Raw genomic sequence first — 22,800 nt, 5'->3', positions numbered from 1 at the left:
ACTGTGGCCTCATAAGCTCTTGTGCTGGCACGAATGAAGGGCAGCAAATAAATGAAGTCCTCTTTATTTCACCTTACTGCCAAAAGTGCATTTTACAAGCCCTGGGGCCATATAGCAATGGAAAGGGAAGGTGTCTCCAGCCCTGAGCAATAAGATTACTCTTGCTAATAAATTGGTGACAGTAATTAAAAAGGAAATAGCAAAGCAACATGAGAGCTTCCAGCTGCTGCGGTACAACATTTTGCCATTTAATCAGGACAAGCAGAACATGAATTTTTACTGTAATACAACTGATATAGGAAAGAAAACCATGATCTTATAAAGTGAAAATTCAACTTCCAGGCCTTCTCTTAGATTACAGAATCAATCAAACAACAACAGCAAAGCACAAAGAAAATAAACCAAACAACCAGTCCCTCTTCCTCCCTTTCCACTCTTTTGGCTGTGAGTTCTGCTGCTATCCAGACAGGTTGTGTTAGCTATTTCTTTTTGCCAAGAGGTCAGGACACCACAAATCACCACCATACTGCCACACACTCTGAATTTAATCATCAGCATTTGCCTCCATCCAAGAAACCAGAGACATGTTCTGAGCTAAGGACATCTGCCTGCCAGGCACGAGGCTCACACCCACAAACTCATTTCATGCTGACCACCAAGTGACCACAAGTGAGCAGGAGCCCTTATTCACAGCTGGCTTGTGCCACACCAAGCCTGGAAGTGTTTGGCTCAGTGAAGAAACACCCAGCCTCTCTTCCCAAACCATTCAATAACCCCTACCTGACACTCTGCCAGACTAAGTGTTAAACCTTAAACCCTGCTTCATCCCATAGCATCCCTAGGACTCTTTCATTCTCCTTCCAAGCCAACATGTCTGTGCTTTCCCTGGCAGCCCCACTGTGCTCTCACATACACTTTAGCTCTTCAAAAGCCAACCATCAAGCTGCACAACAAGGGAAGCAGATGATTATGCTTTTCTACAATTATCTATGGAAAGTAGGTGAGTAGTTCAGATTTTTAGGAGAAAAAGAGGGCTTCCCAAAGCAAAGGCAAGATTTCAAGGAGGTACTGCCAGGTCAAGTTTGAGTACAATACATAATGGAAGGCTCCTTGCCTCGCCTCACAGACTCAGCCTTTCCTTGGCTCTGATGCTCAGTTTTATCTTTGAGCAATGAATGATTCATGGAGTTTTAAAATATATATAATCTATATCTCCTAGAACAAAGAGTCTTTTTTTCTGGGGGTTTAAGGGAGCAGGGAGCAGCATGTGTGCTGACTGCACTTGGGCTTGGATGTCCCTTGGGAAAGGACCCTTGTGGCTTCCTGCTTCTTCCCAAAACCAAGCAGCTGTTCTGAGCTTAAAGCTGAGCTCTGTGAGAGACCCCAGCTCAGTCTCTACAACACGGGGATGTGCTGCTCTGGGTCTCCAGAGCTGCTGTCTGGAATCACACCCAGCTCAGAGCCAGGCTATTCTCATCCAGCACTGGCAGTCCCAGTGAATGGACACCGTCAGTGAGCTTAAATCATTTATACAGAACTGCAGATGGGGAAGCTGCAGCAAAACCTCCATGTCACAGCCTAATCCCCTCAAGGCTTTACCATCCCAACCTCCAGTCCTCTGCCTTGGGCTTTGGATTGAATTTAATGAATGTGTTTCTTTCCTTGGAAATCCAACACCACCTTTCCATCATGAATATTTGATTCCTACTACACATACAAACACAAACATACACACCCCCTGCATTGTGATCAGCAAACATCTACTTACTTCTCCAGACAAGGACACCACTTTGGACAACTCCAAGGATGTTTTGCCAAAGGCATTTCCTCTGCAACTGAAGAGATGACCATCCTCTGGTTTCTTGTTCGGGAACCTAAGCATGGGGCTGGGTGAGATCTGGTGAAAGCTCCAGCCCTGGGGACCTGTTCTTACTCAGAAGGGAAATGAGAGGTGGAGAGGTTTCAGAGAGGGAGGGCTGGAGTCCTCAGTGGCTCATGTCCAGCAAGCTGTGGGCTGCCTCCCTCCCTGTGTGACACACCAAGAGCCCAGCTGGATGACAGACAGCAGCACAGTGCTATAAACTAAGGACACAGATATGCCCCACAGGGTTGAGCCAGCCCTTCAAGGCATCACCCAAATAGATTCCTGTGCAGCCCTTTGATTTCAGTGGCCCTTTCGGATCAAAGAGCCAGATTTCAGTCCGTGCTGTATCTACAGCTCATGATCACCACATTTTCTTACTCTTTGAGTCTTAGATGTCTTCCCCAGAAGGGAAAATCCTTACCTATTTGGGTGTACAATTTTTATGCTCAGGAGTCTTCTTTGTTTTCTAAGGATGACTCTGTCTTTTTGGTGAGAGATACTCACCTTCCTTTGTGAGACTGCTATTGATATCATTCTGCCTTTTTATTTTTTTCTTTTTTTTTTTTGAGGTTCATGCCAGCACCACTGAATCCAGATTAGGAAATCTGGCAAAACATGAGATGCTTCACACATTACAGCCATGCTGAGAAGCTTAAGGACCTACAGAGAATGTTACCCAACTCTCAAGATTTCACTGTGAGGTTAACAGGATTAAACTGAGCTCAGTCTAGTTTTAGGATGGTACTTTCATCCAAGATACACTGTCAGGGATTTTGCTACCTTCTTCTGAAGCCATGGCTGTAAGACCTTCTGTTGGGATTGAGTGGCAAGCATGTCATATGGCTGCAAAAAACACTTTCTCTCTGTGTTGGATGTGCTGCTGGCCCCGGGCAGGAGGGTTAAGACATGCCACAGCCTTTCTTTGCTGATTGCTAATGAAAATGAGAGACTGGCACTGTCATCAAGTGGCCACCCTTGCAGTTCTGTGCTCTCAGGTTTTTTAGAGGAGTCAACAGCTATGCCAAACACCTCCCACAGCTCTGCCATACCTGCTGGCATTCCGGCTGCGTCCTCCGTCGCCACACCTGACCCGGGTGGTCAAACAGGGACAGCCGTGGGCGTTAACCTCGGTCTCCAGCAGCACTTGGCTCTTCTGGTTTTCCACTCCCACACAGTGCCAGACCCGCAGCATTTCCAGCCAGAAAAGCCCCTGCTTTCTCCTGAGCAGGGACTGACAGTTTCCCACTGATACTGTCTAATGCCGTCAGTTATCATTGATGCATTTAGAGCAGATCCATCAAAATAATTCCTGCTAGAGGTCTGAATCCAGCACATCACACACAATAGCTCCCTAGAAGGAGAAAAATGACACTTACCTGTCTTTAAGTGAGGCCCTTCTAAGTCGCCTGCACCGTCTGTGTGTGGTGAGACGTGGTGGCTTTGGGGGACTCGTACCTCTCGAGTTGTTCCAGCAGTGCTGAGCATCTGACTGGAACTTAAACACTTGAACTTCCAAACCCTCTGGGACCACCAGATAAACAAACGTGTCCAGAAAGCACAAAGCAAACCTGCAGCCACCTTCAGAAGCCTACACAGGGCTGGCCCAGGCACTACCAAGGAAGAGTGACCGTGCACTGCTGCTCCTATCATCCCCACATTTTGCCTGACACTGATACAGCAAACCCAGAATTCTCTGTCAACCCAGAATATCTCTAAAACTGCCAGGCAACAAGGCCTCATGAGGAAACCTGGGCAGAGGTATGACTGTTCAGCCTGGCAAGACGAGCTCACATCAGTGATGTGTGAAATGTGCATCAGCATGATGTCACCGTGCGTGCCTGACAGCAACACCAGGGGCTGAATCCTGGCAGGACCAGGCCTTGGACACATCAGCTTGCAAGGCCAGGAGCTCCATCTCTCTTGTATCAGATGTTGCAATATACTCCACCACCTCACCAGCCTAGTCCATGGACTGCAAGCATCCCTGCCTCTCCCAATTATCTTAATAAACAGCCTGGACACATCTATGACTCACTTAAAATAATGATGACCTGGCCACAATCAGTTTATTCAGACATCCTGGCAGTTTACCGAGCCTAATGCAGCTCCAGTCTGGCTCTCCCTGACTCTTCATGAATGAGCCTGACCTCCAGCAGTGACTGCTCTGCCATCAGTGGATGGAAACCCACACACAGGTCAGACACAGGCTGCTCCCAGGATTCAGACTGGAGCCAGGAAAGCTACTTGCTCTGAAAACAAGCTCTTAACTGTTCCAAAGGCCCAGGCAATGACAGTTTTTCTTGCCTGCAGAAAGACCTGTTGGGATGATACTAATCCCAACATGAAAAAGAAACATGGGGCTAGGGGCAACCCCAAATAACAGATGATTGAAGGGTATCTCTGCATGTTACATTTCTGACTACCTGTCTGAAACATTCACTCACCCAAACCAAGAGAAAAACCAACACCCATCACACAACATGAATATTTGAAGCAAAATCTTGGAGAAAAAAGGCCAAATACTCTGAAATAATAAACAAATACTTACAGAAAGTCAACTTCTCTGCAGGAATCAGGCACAGATCACAAATGAGTCACTAACAGCAGAGTAAATCATTTAACCAGCACTTAGAACAAATCCCTCCACTTTGTATAGAACAACCAAAATTTATTCCTGCTGATTAGTCAGCAGTTACACTCACAAGTTCAAAATAATACCAAAATTCAAATGTAGCTGTCTTGCAGTTGCACTCTGCTTTACTGCTGAAGAAATTATCATCTTCTCTTCGCGAAGGAATCCTCCTGCAGTTATTTACTGGTGTGTGGGTTGGGATTTATTCTAGCTCTGTGGCATCAGACCACATGCTGGCACCACCAAGGAGCCTGCCTGTCTTAAGGAAAGTAGTGGTGACAACACTGGAGAAACCACAAAAGATAAAGGCAAAGCAAAATGCAGCACAACAGCAGAAGATACACCACTGCTTCACCAGGTAAAGCACCTTTTCCAGCTGTGAGTGGGCAGGTCTCCTATCAAACTACACCCACAGCTTCAAAGCAGCCCTATGCACTTCCCCACAGTTTGTCACATTTTGTTCCAACTGCTCGGGCCCTGCAGACACTGGTAAATGCATGGTTAATGTGGACTCTTTGACTCATTGCACAAACAGCACCAGAAGTACTTCCAAATGTTGAGAAAATGAAATCACTCAGCATTGATTTCTTGTGTGCTCTCTCGCTGCTGCTCCTCCAAACCTGTGGTTTTTAGCTTTACTACTGTGTCTAGGCCTCTTTATCCTCTGCTAATGCCAAGCTTAACCCTGAGGATCTGCAGCTTTTCTGGTACAAATCAGAGCAGAGCAGTGATGCACTGCTGCAGTTTGCTGAATCAGCAGAAGCAGCTTCCTCTGACTCCCCACAGCTCCCAGGAATTCCCTGGACAGCAGGACACAGATACAGGGAAAGAACAAAGACCTGATGGTAGAAAGAAACACCAAACCACCACCTTCAAAACAAGCTCAAGCCTCTTGGGAGAGAAGGCATGGCTCCTCAAATGCACATCTAAATAAACAAAAGAGCAGCAAAGAAGATCAGGACTCAGTGCAGTGTGGGTAAGCAGCTGCAGAAACTCAGTGTACCCCAATCATGACCTACAGCATCCCACACACCAAACACTGCCCTGCAGCAAGTCTGAGCCCAAGGTCCCACACAGTGATTCCACCCTGGAGAGAGCTGCAGTGCCAGAAACACAGTGCCCACCATGCTCCCTCCAAGCAGGAACTAAAAGAAACATGACTCCATCTTTTATAGTCAAAGAAAAATGAGCCAAAACTTTGTTTCTCTGCTTATTCACACACTCTACAAGACCTGAGGAGGAAGGGTTGTGCTGCTCAGGAGGAGCTGCTGCTTCCCTCACCCTACCAAGCCAGCATCCCAAACTCTTTCAGTAATAACTCTTTATTTGAAGAGTAATTTGAAGCCAGAATGGGGAGAGAGAGCAGCACAAAATTATCAACTGATGGTCCAGCTGTCACGAAGAGCATGGAGCCTTCACATGGGTACATCAGGCAACAGAGACAACCAAGAAGGAAGAACAAGAAGAAACAAGTGCCCAACCCCTCTGTGATCCCTGTCAGAGCCCCTAGTTAAACCAGCTCCTTTTGAACTGACAGCATCAAAAATATTGTGGGAACTCATACATAAAGAGTCAGCTGCCCTGAAACACAAAGCAAAGTGAACCAAAGCTGACCATAGCAGCAGACTGAGTAACTGGCTAATCAACTACTGTTTGCAATGTTTCTGGGCTGTGAAATCTGATAAAAGACCTTGCAGTAGTGGAGGAGAAAAGACAGAGCTTCCAAACCCCATGTTTGTTTCCCACACCTCAGAAAGGAAAAGGAAACAGGGATGGAATCCAATGCAGCTCAGCTGCTCATCCCTTGTGTAAGGTTATGTTAGGAGACAAACACTTGTCTCGGGCAGACATTCGTGGAAAGGTTAAGGTCTCAGCCATCACCTAATCCTGTAGAAACACAGCACCCCATCACTCCCAGAGACACACTCTTTAGAAGGGAAGGTCATGCAGAAATTCACTCACAGCATCATTTTGAGACATTTGCTTGAAAGTCATGCCAGGAAGTTATAGGAACAGAAGGATGCTGGAAAACATGTTTGTAATTTGCTCATCAAAACTCTCACCAGGTTTTCTAAGAGGGTTCCAGCACCATCCACCAATATGTGCTCAAACACACCCCCATCCTCATGCCCACTGTCACCTGCAGGTTGGCACAGCAGCTTTTAGTTCCATCAGTGACATCTCCTGTTAACAATTCTAAGACACAACTACTAAGACACAACCTCATGCCAAGTCCCACACACTGCAGAATGGTTCCTCTCCTCCTGGAGCATCCAACCACACAGACATGAATTTCTAATCAGGAACCTGAGCACAGCGCTCACCTGTACCTCACTGCCTCTACAGCAAACACACCCCTGAAAGCTTAACATGAGGTTAATTGTTCCTGAGGAGGGGACAACAATCCAACACCCAACAGCCAATTTTGCTGGTTTTTGTCAATTTGCACAGCCAAGCAAGGAGACCTGAAGCAACAGCATGTCCTGAAACAAAAGCACTGCAGCCAAAACAATCTTTTACTGTCAAGCTCCCCGAGAGATAAGGCTTCTAGTAAAACTTTTTTCCACTAACTATAGAAACTTGTCTTGGCAAATCCTGACACAATCTCCTGCAGTACTAGCTTGTCCCTGAGAATATGACCATTTGATGCTACAAAAACCAACAGGTTGTCAACTGAGACCATTAGTAGCTAAGCTCTCAGGCAAGAAAACATCTTTGTGTGTGATGAGAGTGACAGAAACAAGAGCTACACCTGAGCAATGCTCCCATCACAACTGTAAATCCCACCCTCCACACCCGCCAAAGAAGAAAACAGACCAGACTCCCCACATGTGGACCATCTCATGAAGAAGTAGACTATAGGACATGTCATTCTGAACATTTATTTATTTTGTCTTCAAAGAAGAGGCCTGGTGCAGCTGTTTCGTTAGAAAATAAAGTGTTTATTAAGAAACTAGACATTGAACACCCCTATAGTCTCTGTGAAAAGGGACCGTCCCATTTCCCATTAGCACAGGATGATAGTTATGGCAAGATAAGAATGCTCAAAGATGGAGGAATCTCATTGACAGAAAATGAGGTAATGATTTACAATAATTAAAAATAAAATAAAATTTAAAAAAGAAACATCCTTAGACTTGCTACTTAAAGCCACCAATCGCAAACAGCCACGACTGGCTTTCGTTTTCAGCAGTGAGGAACCAGAGACTTTAATTGGTGTTAAACAAATTGAGACATCGATCACAGTGGGGAGAACTGCTTTTAATTATGTTGTACGGTCCGCAGGATTTCTTCTAAGCAGAGATGGACCTGAGCTGCAAAATTCAACCCTTCCTCTGCTAGGGTGTTTGGATATAGGCTTCTGGTCCAGGCCCACAGATGCATCTCTACGACTGATACACACAGTTGAGAGCAGAGTCCCCTGAACAGTGCTAGGGAGAGGAGACAGTTCAGACGGACAAGACATCCCCAGGTCAGGTGGGCGACTTCCAGGAGATGGGGAAATTCAGTTCAGACAAGCACCCAGTGATTCACACGCTCTGTGAAGCTCCTCCTCACTCTGTGAATCTGCAGAATTGAGGTGTCAATGGCACACGGCCCGCAGGTCCCCTCTGGCAGTGCACCTCTGGCATTTCCAGCTCCGATGCGGGCAGGAAACGTTGTTGGGAGATTTGGTCATGGTTTCTGAAGCCATCTAACCTGAGCCAGGTCTCCTCGTGCTAACACAGATGCCCCCCTATGTCCATTAACTTAAAGCAATCTGCCACCATCTCTCCAGTACTCGTCTATTGCACTTTACCTTTTTATGCAAAAGAACCAGGAGAAGAAGCAAGAGAATGGAATATTCCCAGCGATATCCCTATGGGACAGCTGATAATAAAACCTCCTGGCAATCTCCAGGGTGGCTCATGCAGGTCACCTGTAAAGGCAGGATGAAGCAGAACATCCATTCTGAGGCTTCTGCCCAGTTCTGGTGGAAAGGGACCATGACTCTTTCCAGTGGCAGTGACCCTTGAGGGCTGGTGATTTAGAGACACCCCTGATGTGATAAGGTCATCTCGGGCCACCAAGAAGGCAAGCAAAGCTGAGTGGCTGGTGAGCAAGCTCCTGGTCCAATATTCCTCTCAAAAGGATCTGGCCACACCTGAAGCTTTTGGAATACTTTTTGTCCTCTAGAGAAAATTTGCTTTGCTTATAGGTTATCACTGATATGTGTGAGCAAATCTGTATTTCTCATACAGGTGACATCCAGAGAGTCCAAGGAAAGCCCTGCAAGTTGCCACGAGGGCAGCTGGCTTCTCTTGAGGACAGGATGAAAGGGTTTACTTTTCCATCTGAGAGGCTTTGGATGAAGTAAGACAAAAGTGGGATAGGAGAGGGGAGAGGACACAAATATCAGCCTGAACAGTACCGATACTCCTGGTTTTGCCAGAGAAGAAGCAACAGAATGCTTTTTTTTTTCCTCTCCTTCAGTCAACCAGCCTCGAGCTGATGGCTCTGGGTACACGACTGGGTTACAATCAATCTCTAGTGGGGTGGGAGTGTAGGGGAGAGCTAAAGGGGGCTGGAAAAGGCCCAGCAATGGGACCTGCGTGCGTCTGATATGCTGTTCCACTTTGCTTACTGCTCTAGTCCTGGCAAGGACACAGACCCTCCTGCGCTATGGATTCTCCATCCATGCGGGAAGTCCAGGCAACTCCTCAGATAAAGCTCATCATTTAAGCAGCAGGGAGAGACCAGAGTACGACAACGATATAGTCAGATCCAATGAGCCGCTCTAACACACACAGACAGACAGACAAACGAAAGAAGCCTCCTAGAATATGTGCACTTCAAAGATAACCACACTCTCTTCCTGTCAGAGAAGTAAGATACTTTTGTTTTTTTTTCCTTTTCTTTCCATCCTCATTCCTTCCAACATTATTTTCTGTGCAAGAACTGGGAGCGGGGCTGCCTTTGTTCTTACCAAAAGTCTTCATTCTGCTTTAGTTTCTTCCAGGCTCCCCGCCTCGGCTCGCTCTGGGAGACCTCCCATGGCGGTGCCACGTAAGAGGTGATGGCAGCATTCACTGGGTGTTGCGAAGACACAAGCTTACAAGGAAAACTCCAAGCAGGGAGGACATGACTAAAGATGTCAGTTTGGTTGGCTCGGTTGTTTTGTTTTGTTTGTTTGTGTTTTTTTGTTTTGTGTTTTATTTTAAAGCAAAAGTACAATTATTTACTGTGTTATTAGGATGACTCCTTTCAACTGGGTTTTAATTCTCTTTATTTGCTCTCATTGCTGCTGTTGTGCCTTGCAGGAATATTTAACGAACACAGCGACCATTGGAGGAAAAGAACAACCCTGTTATCTGGTGACAGAAAACCACAGTTTCAGTTGGCTTTAACGTGTGTACAGGCAGGGCTGTAGAGTCCTATTAGGAGGAGACCTCAATCCATACAGACCACGCTTACTGCTTCCCACCATTTTGAGGGCACAGCCTATAAACTTGACATCAGAACAGGGACTTTTAAGGAGTTTTTAAAAGCCATGACGTCCTTTGCTGAAATAAACACTGACATCCTCAACATAAATGCCTTGGTTAAGAGGTTTGGAATGTCCAGGGAGGCTTATTGGATTCAACATAATTTCTCTGAAACCTAAAGGGGGAAAAAAAACAGAAAAAAGAAAAAAGCAAAATAAAGTAAACGAAAAAACAAAAAAGAGCAAAACTAGAAAAAAAGAGAGAGATATCGACACACATGTGATTATATAAAAAAGAACCAAATGAATAACTAGCAAACGGCTGCCATTAAATTAAAGCCAAAATGTCCTCTCCAGGCAGGGCTACCTCACTCTGTCTTTCCATAAAGAACAGGCAGTCATTTCATGTGGAGCGTGCAGGCACAAGTGCTCTGAGGACAAGGGGCATGCAAGAGGTCTGGACACACAGCTGGGAACAACTCTTCTCCAGAGGTTCCCACTAAGTCCAAATTCCTACCTAGTCCATTTTTCTCTAGGCAGTCAGTGAGGAATAGGGAGACTCCTTCCTGTGCCTACTTTTCTCTCATGATTTATCTAATCTGGCATAACGTTCTTGAAGCCAAGAAGTACCATTGCAAGGCTGGGGAGACCTGACTCTCATAATCCCACAGACCTTTCTTCATCCCAGCTGTCCCATCGACACCAAAACCTGCATGCTGGAGGCATCTTCTCCTCACACAACCCCACCGCTCTAAAAGTGATCTGAAGGTTTAGGATTTACCAGAAACACTGGCCAGATGAGAAAGAAAAATAAGGGGAGCAGTGATCATAGGCAAGCTCCTTCCTTCAGTCCAACAAACTTACAGGACAAATATAATGTTTTAAAGGGTTGTATCAAACATCTCTTCAGAATGTACCTGCCTTGGGATGCCCCAGACAGGGAAATTCACTTGTTTGCCACGACCAAGATGCTCATGGCAGGATCTTGAGGATTGCTCTCATCTATACCAAATTCTCATGGGTCTAAAGGGTTTTTCTAAAAAATTACTGGGATGTCTTGTCTACATAACTGCTCTAAGATTTAGAAAATACTCCTGCACTTCATACAGTTGCAGGGTCCTGAACAAATCAGCTACATTAACTCAAGTCTGGCATCACTATAGCAGCATGGAGCAGCTTGGATGCCAATAAGAATTGATCTCAATAGGAAGAGTAATTTCAAACAGGCAAGGAAATTTTCTCACACCAAAACTACACCAGCCAGAAGATTTTTCTTTTCCTAATTCTTCTTTCTATTTTGTCTTTTATATCTATTTAAATTTCTCCACTGCACTATCTTACTCCATCTGCACATCAAATACATGTTTCCTTTGATGGACCGGAGGATGCAGACAAAAGCTGTTTGTTTGGTTTGGAACTGTTTAAAATTGTTTGGGGGAAACTATCTGTATTCTCAGTGGCCAATCCATGTGGGAGAGTAAGCCAGGCTCCACTCTGGTTCATGTGTCATAAACAAGATTCATAGGCAAATCCAAGTGTTGAAATATCATTAGTAAATGAAATGAGAGTGAGAAAGAGCTCAGCTCAACTCTCACGGTTTAAAGTGATCAGAGTCACTGGGACACAAATAAACACGGCATCCCTGAACGTCACTATTTATCATGTTTTGTTTTTCACAATATAAATATATTTTATGGCCACCGAAGGACAGCTGGGAAAGTCTGTCCTCAACAATACTGAGCATCTCCAAGGAGAACTCCCGTCTGCTTTATTTTCTTTGCGTTTCTTAGCTCTGCTAAATTAGGGCAATTTCACTTTTGCCGGGCCACAGACCTAAAAACCCACTGGGGACACACAGCCCCAGCGAAGGGACATGTGAAAGATCAGCAAGACTTAAAGCTGGGGACTCCAAGGGCTTTGCTGTCTGTCATCAGTGCTGTGAATCCCAGCTGCAGGGGTCTCCAGTGCCAGCAGGGTCGGGGCTGCAGCGGGGATTACCCCACCACCGACACGCAGGGGCTGCCGAGGGACGACGAGGAGCGTGGCAGGAGGACACCCCATGTTTCTGGAGCTGAAGGGCTGAACACACATCCAGCTGGCTTGGGAGAGCAATGCAGCACCGGTCCTTTTGGCATCCTCTCCTTCTGATTTATTAAAGTCCCCAAAGAATCTGAAAAAAAACATGCTTCTCTCCTGACTGGTTTTCTCTCTCTTCCTCACTGCTCTTTCCCCTGTTGTACTGCTACCCTTAACCCCGTTCTCTTGTATGGAGCAGAAACCAACAAGGCTCTTGCTAGGTTTATGTCTTCGCTGACAGATGTGAGATGGATGATGCTCACGGAGATGTCCAGGGTTAAAATGGGTGAATCTCAACAGGTTCAGAGTTTGGATGCTGCTATGACAAATGTCATCTACCACCACAGCTATTAGCTTCTGAAAAACTGCCTTGGAAGTCTCTTTAAAAATGTGGGGGTTTTGCTTTACTTTTTTTTTTCTTTTTTCTTTCTTGTCAAAATGAAAAAATAAAAAGGAGAAATATAAGTGTTCAACTTCCTAGAAGGAGTTGGGGAAATTTTAAAAACAATAACTTTTGTGGAGTTTCACATTTGTCAGTGCCAGCTGGAAAATGGGAGGAAAAATACTGTCTTTGACATTGGTTGTAGATTTGTAGGGAAACTCCAACGTGCAAGCCTGAAAATAGTAAGGAGGTAAAAATCCCCACCCTGTAGATTGAAATCAAAAACATCTCCAAAGACCTACAAAATTGGGAAGGGTCTGACACACTAGACTTTGTGCTACTCCCAGTTCTAGTGATATCACTTTTAAAATTAAAACATAATACTCTCTCTACTAATAGCCATCATATGGTAGTAGAATAAATGTATGGAGAGTGTTGGAGAACAGGGAAGGAGGAATGAGCTCAGATTTGCTGTGCAGCTCTAACAGCTTGAGATGGAGGGAGCAGATGGGACATTTCTCTAAGCAGGCTGGATGGATGTGGCAATGAAAGGACAACAAAATTGAAGGCAACCAAACCATGCAATCAGTTTTTGTCCTCAACCCTGGCCATCCACTTAGTCCTCCAGAGCTATCTTGTGTTTCCCAACACCCTGGCTAGTCGGTTTTGGCCACTCTGCCTCATGCCCCTACCAATCCAGCCTATGGACAGTGGAACACACTTCCTCCACTGAGAGAGCAAAACTAAGGAGAAAAAACAGATATTTTCAACCTGCCTTCCCTGTGTGCCTTCTGGTAAAATTGCCACTATTCAAACAGAGCATGCTTCTAAGACTTTGGAAACCTGAGGCTGCTCCACATCACCTGAGAGGAGCAGCAGGGATTGTGACTTGGGGAGGCAAGGGAATGACGCAGAAAATGATGCACTACTCCCCACAGCATCCCTATCTGCCACAGCAGGAGTGGTGCAGACCACTTTTGAAACCCAGGGATGGAAACTGCTTCTGAAACAGCAATGTAAATTGCTGTGCAAACGGATGAGAAAAGCAACGGGATGCTACGTAATGCCTGGCAAAAATGGGTTAAACAAAAATAGCAAATTAAGGGAAACAAGCTGGCCAAACACAACTCTGCTATCCACGCAGCTCACATTAGGCAACAGAGATTTGAGCTCTCTTCTGAGTTACAGCAGAATTTATGATATAAAGGAAAAGCAGTAGGAGACTCCAACAACAGTGTACATTTTATCTTTCTCTATGCACAGATATGAAGCATGAATAACATCAAAGAAAGCATGAAAACCATCAAGCCTGGCCCACATCCTGAGCAAAGGAAATAGCCATCCCTTTAGTCAGTCAGCACTGCTGTGTCTATATCTGAGGGGTAAGCAACACAACAACCCAGGTTTCCTGTCATGGATGCGTTCATCTGCCGGGCTAGGAAACAAAACCCTCTCTTTTCCCTTCCTCTCACAGCATGTAACATGGTGAGAGGCAACCCAGCCTAAGACCTCTCTTGCCACAACAAAGCAGGTCACAGAAGCTCAGCAGAAACACAGTGAGGCTGTCCCTGATGCTCTCAGCTGCAGATAACCACACCATCTCCTCTCCTGTCCAAGGTAAAGTCAGAGAGCCCAGACCTCCTCTCATTTACACCAGCCCAACAGTGTTGGCCACAATGGAGAACCTCAAAAAAATTCAGTCCACAGATGAATTTCACACTGATACACAGACATCAAGCAGATCTTCAAGCAGATGACACCTCTTCTTAGATTAGAAAGGCTCTGAGAGCTACAGAAATTCTTACAATCCTTCATTTTCATGTAAACAGGATCCTTATTCCCCTCCACAGGGAATTTTTCATGTCCAACAATTCAGTCCACTGTTTTCATTTTCCATGGTTAAACCTTTGGCATAAGAGTCTCCCACTTTAATCAATGAGATTTGTCGTCACAGGAAACCTCTTGGGAGTGTGCTAGATGGAGCTCTAGCTACAGCTTGTGCCATCTTCTTGTGCTTGTCCACAACCCAAAACCACAAACAGAAGCACTGGGAGTGTTTTGGAGGGCAGGGAAAGGAAGAGATGGACGGAGAGCAAGAGAAAAACTGAAGCAAATGGATCCAGAAGGTCCCATTTCCACATAAATTTCTCTAATGTCTGGCTAGAGCAGAGGAAGGGGTAGGAGAATTCTGCAGGCACTCAGTGGCCAAACAGCTTTTCCTTGGGGAAAGGGCAGCATTCACAGCTTTCCACGGGGTGAACTCTTGAAGACTTTGTAGGATTCACTAAACCTTTGGTGGGAGGAATTCCAGTATCAGTTGTGTTTCCACCGTTGCCACCACTATCGTAGACCATGTCCATATTAGCCAGGATCACAAGTTTGTTTTCTCTGGAACTCTTTCATGGATGGAGTAGTTCCAAGATACTAAATGATGTAGCCTGATAGCTCAGGAGGCAGAGCTCCAAGATTCCCCACCAATCCCCCTTAGGAAAAGCCCCAAAGCAGGAAAGCACTTAACAAGGTATAAAATGAAAAATAAGAAGGAAAAAAAGAAATCTATTTAAGACCAAGGATGACAGAAAAAAAAAAGAGGCTATTTTCAGGTCTGAGATGGCCTGTGATTTGAGCCAAAGCTACCCTCCTGTCCAGAGGCACAGCCAGTGCTTTTTCTCCAGCCTGCATGGAGGTGAAGCTATTTAAAGCCACTCAGAGGCCCACTGCATGATGGAAAGCAGCCAGATCAGTTGGGCCTCATCGGTTTTGTTTTTGTTAGATTGAAGCCAGAGTATGTGAAATGACTTGTAAGAGGACCAGGGAAGGGGGGAAAGGCTGGGCACCCAGCAGTCTCGCCCATGACACGCAGAGCTTAGTCTCTGCCTCATTTAAGTGGTGGTGGGTCACAGAGAAGGTCCCTGAGCAAGGAGAATGGCTCTTTTGTCCCCTGAAAGACCCACAGCCATGCAAAGGCACGTGGCAAAACTCTCAGGGGTTACAGGTCAGCCATGAGAACAAGCTGCAGGAAAGTGTTTGTAAAGCTGGTGGTAGCTGGTGGGCATTGTCCAGCTGTTGCTCTGTCTCTGCCTCTCCTTGCACTGAAACATCCAGGAGCCTTCTCCTCCACCATTCTCATGGCTGGGAGGGAAAAAAAAAACTTGTCTCCCTGCCTCCACAAGTCCCCACTTCTCACCGCTGTGCGCTCTCACTGCCTCTGCACTCCACAAAGCCCAAGGGACCTGGCATGAAAGATCCCATCCTAGCAAGTAATACATCATTTTCATCACTTTGGTTTTCAAATATATTCTTATGTCAATTTTTAATTCTTTTTTTTTTTTCAAGTCAGCCCTCGGAGTGCTGCCAATTTAAGCACAGTGCACAGTGCTACAAAAGCTTCTTATTTCCACTTTGCCTGACAGGTATCCGTGTCCCTGTGACACTGCCACTGCTCCCCAGCTGCTTCAGAGAGCAATAGTTACCCTAAGCATTTCACAGAGTTAATGAAACCACTGACTAATGTGCCCAGAAATGAATATCCACTGGGAAAGAATCTGGTTGGGCTCGTGTTCCTTAATTGCTGATTAATTCCAATTATGGTACAGCTGATCCACCAGTACCACAGATCACCACATCAAAGAGCCAACCAGTAAAGGAAGCCCCTGAGTTAGAGCAGCAACAGCTCTGTTTTAAACTTCTTTTCAGCTGGAAAGTGCTTCATAAACATTAATTTGTTATGCCTCGCTCATTCCCTGGGTAGGAAGGAGCTGTTCTATTTATTACACAGGCAGCAAAATGGTGGCACAAAGCAGGACCACGTTTTCTCCAAGGTCTCCCAGGGAAACAATGACAGTCCTGAACGTGCCCCAGCTCCAAGACTCCCATCCTCTGCAGGAGCTCTGGGCTCCAGAAGGGGACAGAAGGACCTGGTAAAGCCAGAGGGCTGGGATATGACAGCAGACACCAAGAAGAGACACAGATGGTGGACAGGATTGCACACAACTGCTGCAAACTGCAGCTGGGACCTCCCCAGCCCAGGCAGTGCCAGGGATGCTCTCCTGCTCTTCAGGGGATGGGAGGAGCTGATCAAGGCCCAGAATAAATCCTTGCTTGTTCAAGTCTCTTTACTCTGCCATCTGCTCCAGCAACACCTTATGTCATCTAGAAAGGCCAGAGCTACCCTCCAGGAAGCCCAGGAGCTGTACAAGCCCAAGAGTCTGAAGTGTCAGGAAGAACATCCTGTGGGAAAACACGATTTTGTGGAGTTTACAAACTGAGCTTGGAAACTGAGGAGCGCAGGAGATCTCAGCAGGCAAGGAGGCACCGAGCACTACAGAGGAGCTGTAAATGGGAACAGGAAGAGCTGAGGGCTAAAACACAGCAAGAGCAGCAGGGAGTTTCGAGGAACAAGGTTTTGTTGATTTTTTTTAGGCTGTTTGGATGCTGCTTTGTCCGGAATTATTGTTCTTCATCTGTGTCTCTCCAGTGCTCCTACTCCACTGATTGCTTTGGAAATGAAGCTGCCACCACAGCTCTTGATAATTGCCCCAGTAGATGGTTCTCAAAATAAGTTGTCTTCTGCACCCTAGTATGTCAAAGGGTGTTATTACACTTCCCAAGGGAGAGCTCCAGCTCCAGATTTTGTTTCGAGAACATGTCTTGGTATCTCTCAGTATTTCACAAGCTCTAAAACACACACCCCAGGGCACAGTGAAGGCTGTGCTCTCCCAGGGGAAGACAGGAAAACATGAGTTTATGCTGATACTACAGAGCTCCTGTGGGACTATTTGGACAGTGCCAACCAAACGAGTGTCAGGTATTTGTGGTGTCCTTCATTCTGCAGAAGGGGCTTTGCTCCCACCAAACACACATTAAATAGGGCAGGTTTTTGCAAGAGAATGCATGAAATGCCTGAAAAGCCCCTTGCAGCCAGCAAAGCACTGATGAGGCGAGTGAGGAGCCCTGTGGGGGGCTGCTGCTGTGCAAAGAAACCCTCACTCCACCCCAGAGCAGAGAGTGAGCTTTGCAGAGTGGGGAAGATCTGGCACAGCAGGGCAGCAACTCAAGATCTGAGCCCAAAATGTGTGTCTGCTGTTTATTAGGGGTCATCATTCAAAGCAGGGAGGAAGGACCAGGAGTCCTTTCTGACAAGCTTTTTCCAGCAAGCGGTCTAGCTGTGAATTTTTGCTCAAACAGTCAGCTCTGAGCTTAACTACACATCTGCCAGACCCTTCTCTGCCCCAGTTTCATTCTGGGTCTGCAAGTACGTCTCCCTCTCTCCCTTCTCTCTCTCACATCAATTCACCTAAATGCACAAGGCATTTAAAGCACTTGAGCCCAATCTTATTTCACACCACGTCACTCTGTGTAAGCCTTTGTGTGTCTGCCCCACTTGAGGCATTGGCATGTGCTGATCAAACTTCAGCAGAGATGAGGGGCAGTGAAGGGGCTGAGCTCACAGGCCTCCAGATGGGGAGGCACTGCAACATGGAAAATCCTGGGAACACGGCTATCCAAAACCTGTTTTCCCTCCACTGCAGGCTTTTATGCTTGAGAAAAAGGAAAGCAGCTTTGCTTTAAAAATAAGGAAAATAAGTCTTTCCTCTTCTCTATCATCTATCAACAAAAAAAATGCTTTCCACCACAGCTAGGACATCTCCCCCTCTATTTTAGCTGTTCCTTGAAGCAAAAACTCCCCATACCATGGCTAACACATGCAAGATCACTCACTTCTAACAGCACCTCCATATTTGCACATGCAACTAAATGTGAGAGATCACAGTCCACAGCCCAGAATTCAACCTCACTCCCAAAACCAGCCTGTACACAGAAGAAACCAAGCTGAGTGATGCCAAAAGTGCCAACAGAAAGCAGGGAGAGTGTGCACACAACCTTCTGCGTGTGGGGCACGTGGGATGGATGGGAGGGAAGCGTGAGAGGGAAGCAGAGAGTGATGCCACAGCTCGGAGCACGTGGCAGGGAGCAGAGGAGTGCGGGAGAGGGGCCGAGAGCTCCAGCTCACACGTGTGGGGCCCAGAGCACAACGCTGCTGAACATTTACTCTCACATTACAGATTTAATGGCTTTTAACAGGAGACTTTGTAAGCGATCAGGAATTGGAACAAAAGGAGCTGGGGGAATAATTATCCTAACCAGGGGAGCTAAAGAACATGGCAAAATCTGTGCTGAGCAATCATGCTAATTAAAGGCACCCAGAAGAATCAGGATAGAAACGCCAAATGGTTTTCACTCTGCTGCCCTAATCCACTAACAGCCTCGGCACTTTGACTCCCACCAGCTGTGGGAAGGATGGCTCTGGGTGAGTTGGTTTGTAGCAATAAATGACAGAGATAAACAAGTGACATGGGGGGGGAGGGCTGGTCCCCTCTGCAGAGGAGCCTGAAGCGATGCTTGGCCCGCCAAACTGAACAGTGGCTGCTTTGCACCAGCAGCCTGGGAGAGGACCAAATGCTCCCACAGCCTCCAGCTGAGCAGGAAAGATCCCAGCATCCTTCCCAGAATGCAGAACAGCTGCTGGCAACAGCAGCATGAGGCTGAACGAAGCCACAGCCACAAGGCTGGTCCTTTCGGGCCGCTCAGCCCCGCTGAGTGACTGCCTCTGCAGGGAGCTGTGTCACACAGCTCAGCACACTGCTTTGTCCTGGGATGTGCTTCCAGTGCCACACCAGAGCTCTGGCAGCACTGATATGCTGCTCCCTTGGTTGCTCAAATCATCACAGGGTTGGGTCTGCTCAGATTTGGCTTTCAAGGTAAGGACATCTATGCAGGAGGCATCATCCTGATCTTATAATGCTTAAAATTCCAGCTGGGCTTCTTGCCATGCTAGCATCAGAAAAGCAACAGCTAACACTGCAACACGGGCACATTTTCACCCAGAAATGTGGAGAGTTGAGAAGTGTCCATGTTGTAGAGGAAAAATAAAAAAGAACACTATTGCTCCAACAGACCCAAATAAAAATTCCCATGCACTCAGCTAGTGTAAAACCCAATCAGACTCCTCAAGGAGCTGCTGAGCCTTGGACTGATGGGGGTTTCAGGGGAATATCTTCTTCAGATATGCCTGAAGTCCAACAGTACATCACATGCCAAGGTAGATGGGCGCAGAAACACAATTAACATAACAAGACACAGAATGATGAAATCACCCACTGGCTACAGAGGAGTCTCTCTCTGCCCTTCCCAACCTCCACGAGAAGGTTCTCCTCAGATAAATGCTTGGGTAAGATGCGAGTCCCTTCCCCCAGCAGTGCAGCCACCACTGGGTTTTGTTGCAGTCACCTGCTTTGGCACAGCATGAGAGCTGTGCTGGGGAGGTGGGGAGGCAGAAAAACCAATGCTAGCAATTGCCATCAAGCTTTCTATTTATAAAAGGGTAGGTTTTCTTGTTAATCAACAGGTCCATTTACATGGAGCAAATACCTCTGTAATGGACACCCACAGGATCACAGGCTGAACTATTTGTGTGCAGCATCTTTTGATTGATTCACCCTAAAGATCATCAAGTAAATGAGAGAGGATGTAATACTTCTGCAGAAAACATTCCACAGCGGATACATTGATTACAACACTCAGCCAGCTGCCGGGTGCCAGCCTCTTCTTAAAGAGATTTCATATTTGATTCTCTGATTAAATATTTGGAAACAGAGGAAAAATCAGGCCTAGATTTGTGCTTCCTTCATGGAAACTGTGATTCTTCCAAGGAGGATCACATGAGTGACCGATGTCCAGTCTCCCCCTCACTTCCTGTCCTCAAGATTTACAATTCTATTCCTTTGGTCCTTGCCCAGCCAGAGACCACTGTCACCCACTGCCTGGCCTCTTCCCACTGTCTCCTTGGATCAAGACAAGAGAGCCTGTTTGGTGGCACACCTGGAGACCTGTTGATTTATTCATTCAACCCCTACGTACATTTTGCCTACCAGTGCCTCTCTGACTCCTCCTCTCTCACCACAACAGATCCATTTTCAATCAAAAGTCCAACAGGACAAGGAAAGACAGGGCTGAGAATGAGGAATACCCTGAGATGAATACAGAGTCAGAGAGTTCAGGACCCATGAGGAAACTAGCAATGAAGCCATCAGATGAATAATTTGCCCCAGCAGCAATTCCAGCCAGCAGGGATGGAGCCAGAGCTGAGAGCTTGTGCACTCTGCAGTTTGCAAAAGCAGGTTCTTTTTCCACAGACCAAATCCCAGGCTGACACCTCCTTTATGAGCTGCTGAAAAACACCATTTTCGGGACGAGCTCTGCAAAAACACAGTGACACTTCCAGTTTATGAGCAAGCCCTGCCGCCGCTCACCGAGCCACAGCCTTGGAGCTGTCAAAGCCGAGCTGAATGAGAGCAGCGGGGCCAGGAGACTGCTGGCAGCTCTGCTGAAGGGACATGCTTATTTCACATGCAAACAAACCACAAAGAACTGAGACCAGACCCTCCTTCTCCCCTCTGAGCTATCCTAAATTCCAGGGGCAGAAGGCAGGTGAGGGGTCTCTGAGGCACGTGAAACACAGCAAAGGACCGAGCATCTAATTGGAGGCAAAAGGAGAAAGCTGAACTCACCCAGGGCCCACAGGGAGACACAGCTAACCCTCCCCTCCTGAGATAAGCTCCATCAAGAGAGCGTCCAGCCTGCTGGATTAATGACTCCTTGAGGCTAATCAGCAGGGCCAGCACCTACAAATGAGGGCTCCTCTCTGCTGTAGCTTCCAGCCTTTCTCCCCTTCACACCATCAGGAAAAATAAAGAAATAGAACAAGCCTGCAGGTCCCATCCAAGCTGAACTACATGGGACATTGCAGCCAGGCAACAAGGTAAGTGCTGCAGGTATAAGCTTGGCTGTGGATTCTGGGCTCCTGCCTCTTCTTCCCTTCTTTTCAAAGAAAATAAAATTGAGTTTGCATCGACTACTGGGAAAATGAGACAACATTATACAGGACACGACCCTCTGCAATCAAATTAGGTCATTGCAACACCACAGCCAGCATGGAGTATCCAGCTCTGATAGGGGATAGGATCAAGGAGAATGATTTTATGCAGTAAACATTACAAGACAAAAGGAAAATTAATCATATCAAGACATCCATCATAACTAGAGTAAGAAATAAGTTTGGGGTGGCACAACAAGCAGTACTCCTGTCTCAGAGCTTCCCTCCCAAGTCTTTCCTGTGTCCCCACTCAAACTGGCCTGACACTTCTCAGAGGTGCTCATTATACACATGGCAGAAGTTGGGAAATATTTTTGACACTTGCTGCACAGCTTCTTTTCACCTCTGACAATTTTCAAAAGAGTAAAACCACTGCTCACAGAGTTTCCAACTGTGGCCCACAACATACCCAAGGGTGCTGATTTCAGGGGGCTCAGATCTGTTTAGATACAGGTCCAGCAGCAGTCCTGTTCCTCACTGTACCAGGACTGTGGGGATGTAGATGTGGAGCCTGGGCTCTGTGCAACCTGGGGGGTGAATTCTGCCACCCCAGGCTGGTCAAAACCCAAATCAGCCAAACTCCTGTCATGCCAATTTCGCCACATCAGGCAGAGGAATATGCACCCTGTGTATTCATCCTGCTACACGTGGGAAGGAGGACATGAACCTTCCTAAACTCTTATTTACATAGCAGTCCATAGCAGTGGTTTCCCAACTGCATAATGAGTACATTAACTTCAGCTAAGCCAATTCTCCAGAGATGAAGAGATGGAAAAAATAATCGAAACAAACTGTGATAGAGTTTTTGATTAAGCAGCTGATGATCAATAAAAGTTATCTGTGGGGCACAGAGTGTTAATGAACTACCATTCCTGTATCAAAGAAACACCTGAGCCCACAGTCCCTGCTCCACACAGCCCACAGAGGTCAGCAAGACCTGCTCCTCCTGGTCTGACAAGGGCTATGGAGTTCCCTGGTCTCACCCCTCCTCATTCCTGTTAAAAGGGTGATGGTGGAAGAAGGATGAGAAATAACCTTAAAGCAGGATGTGGCTGGAAAGAGAGGAATGGAAAAGGTTAACAGCCTGACTCAGACTTGAGGTGCTATGTTTGGGAGTAAAAAATAAATTGAAAAGGCTTTCATAGCCTTCTCAGACAGCTCCATTTATTTAAAGAGGCCTTGGAGCTCTGAAGCTGTAACACCAACACCTTTACAACAGGGAGCAAGAAGGACCAGCCAGTGGGGCTACCAGCTCCCTGTCACCAGTGATGCAAGGCACAAAGTGACTCACACCACATCCTGTGATTGCTAGCCCTTTATCCTTTCCCCCACAATGTCATTGTAAAAAAAGATGTTAAATCTCCATAGTTCTTAATATCTCAAATTCATCCCCAAAGATTCTAAAGCATTAAAGAGTGGACTTTATAGAGAATTTCTCATAATAACG

The 22,800-nt window shown here is 46.4% G+C and overlaps 1 protein-coding gene across 3 annotated transcripts in view; it reads right to left on the bottom strand.

Moving 5' to 3' along the window:
* The window catches only part of NTRK3 (neurotrophic receptor tyrosine kinase 3), a 204,219-nt gene that overhangs the window by 56,161 nt on the left and 125,258 nt on the right, over positions 1–22,800 (bottom strand). The window contains exon 13 of one of the 3 annotated variants that reach the window (XM_015638977.3): positions 7,418–10,136. The exons of the other annotated variants lie outside the window; for them this stretch is intronic. Coding sequence (XP_015494463.1) covers positions 10,018–10,136 — 119 coding nt within the window. The 3' untranslated portion in view covers positions 7,418–10,017. Of the gene's footprint in view, positions 1–7,417; positions 10,137–22,800 lie in introns of those variants that run through there. 3 annotated transcript variants of the gene reach the window in all.

This window comes from Parus major, chromosome 10 (assembly GCF_001522545.3).
Source record: "Parus major isolate Abel chromosome 10, Parus_major1.1, whole genome shotgun sequence".
NCBI lineage: Eukaryota > Metazoa > Chordata > Aves > Passeriformes > Paridae > Parus > Parus major.
The sequence above is the reverse complement of the archived record's forward strand: the minus strand, read 5'-3'. Positions and strand labels throughout refer to the sequence as shown.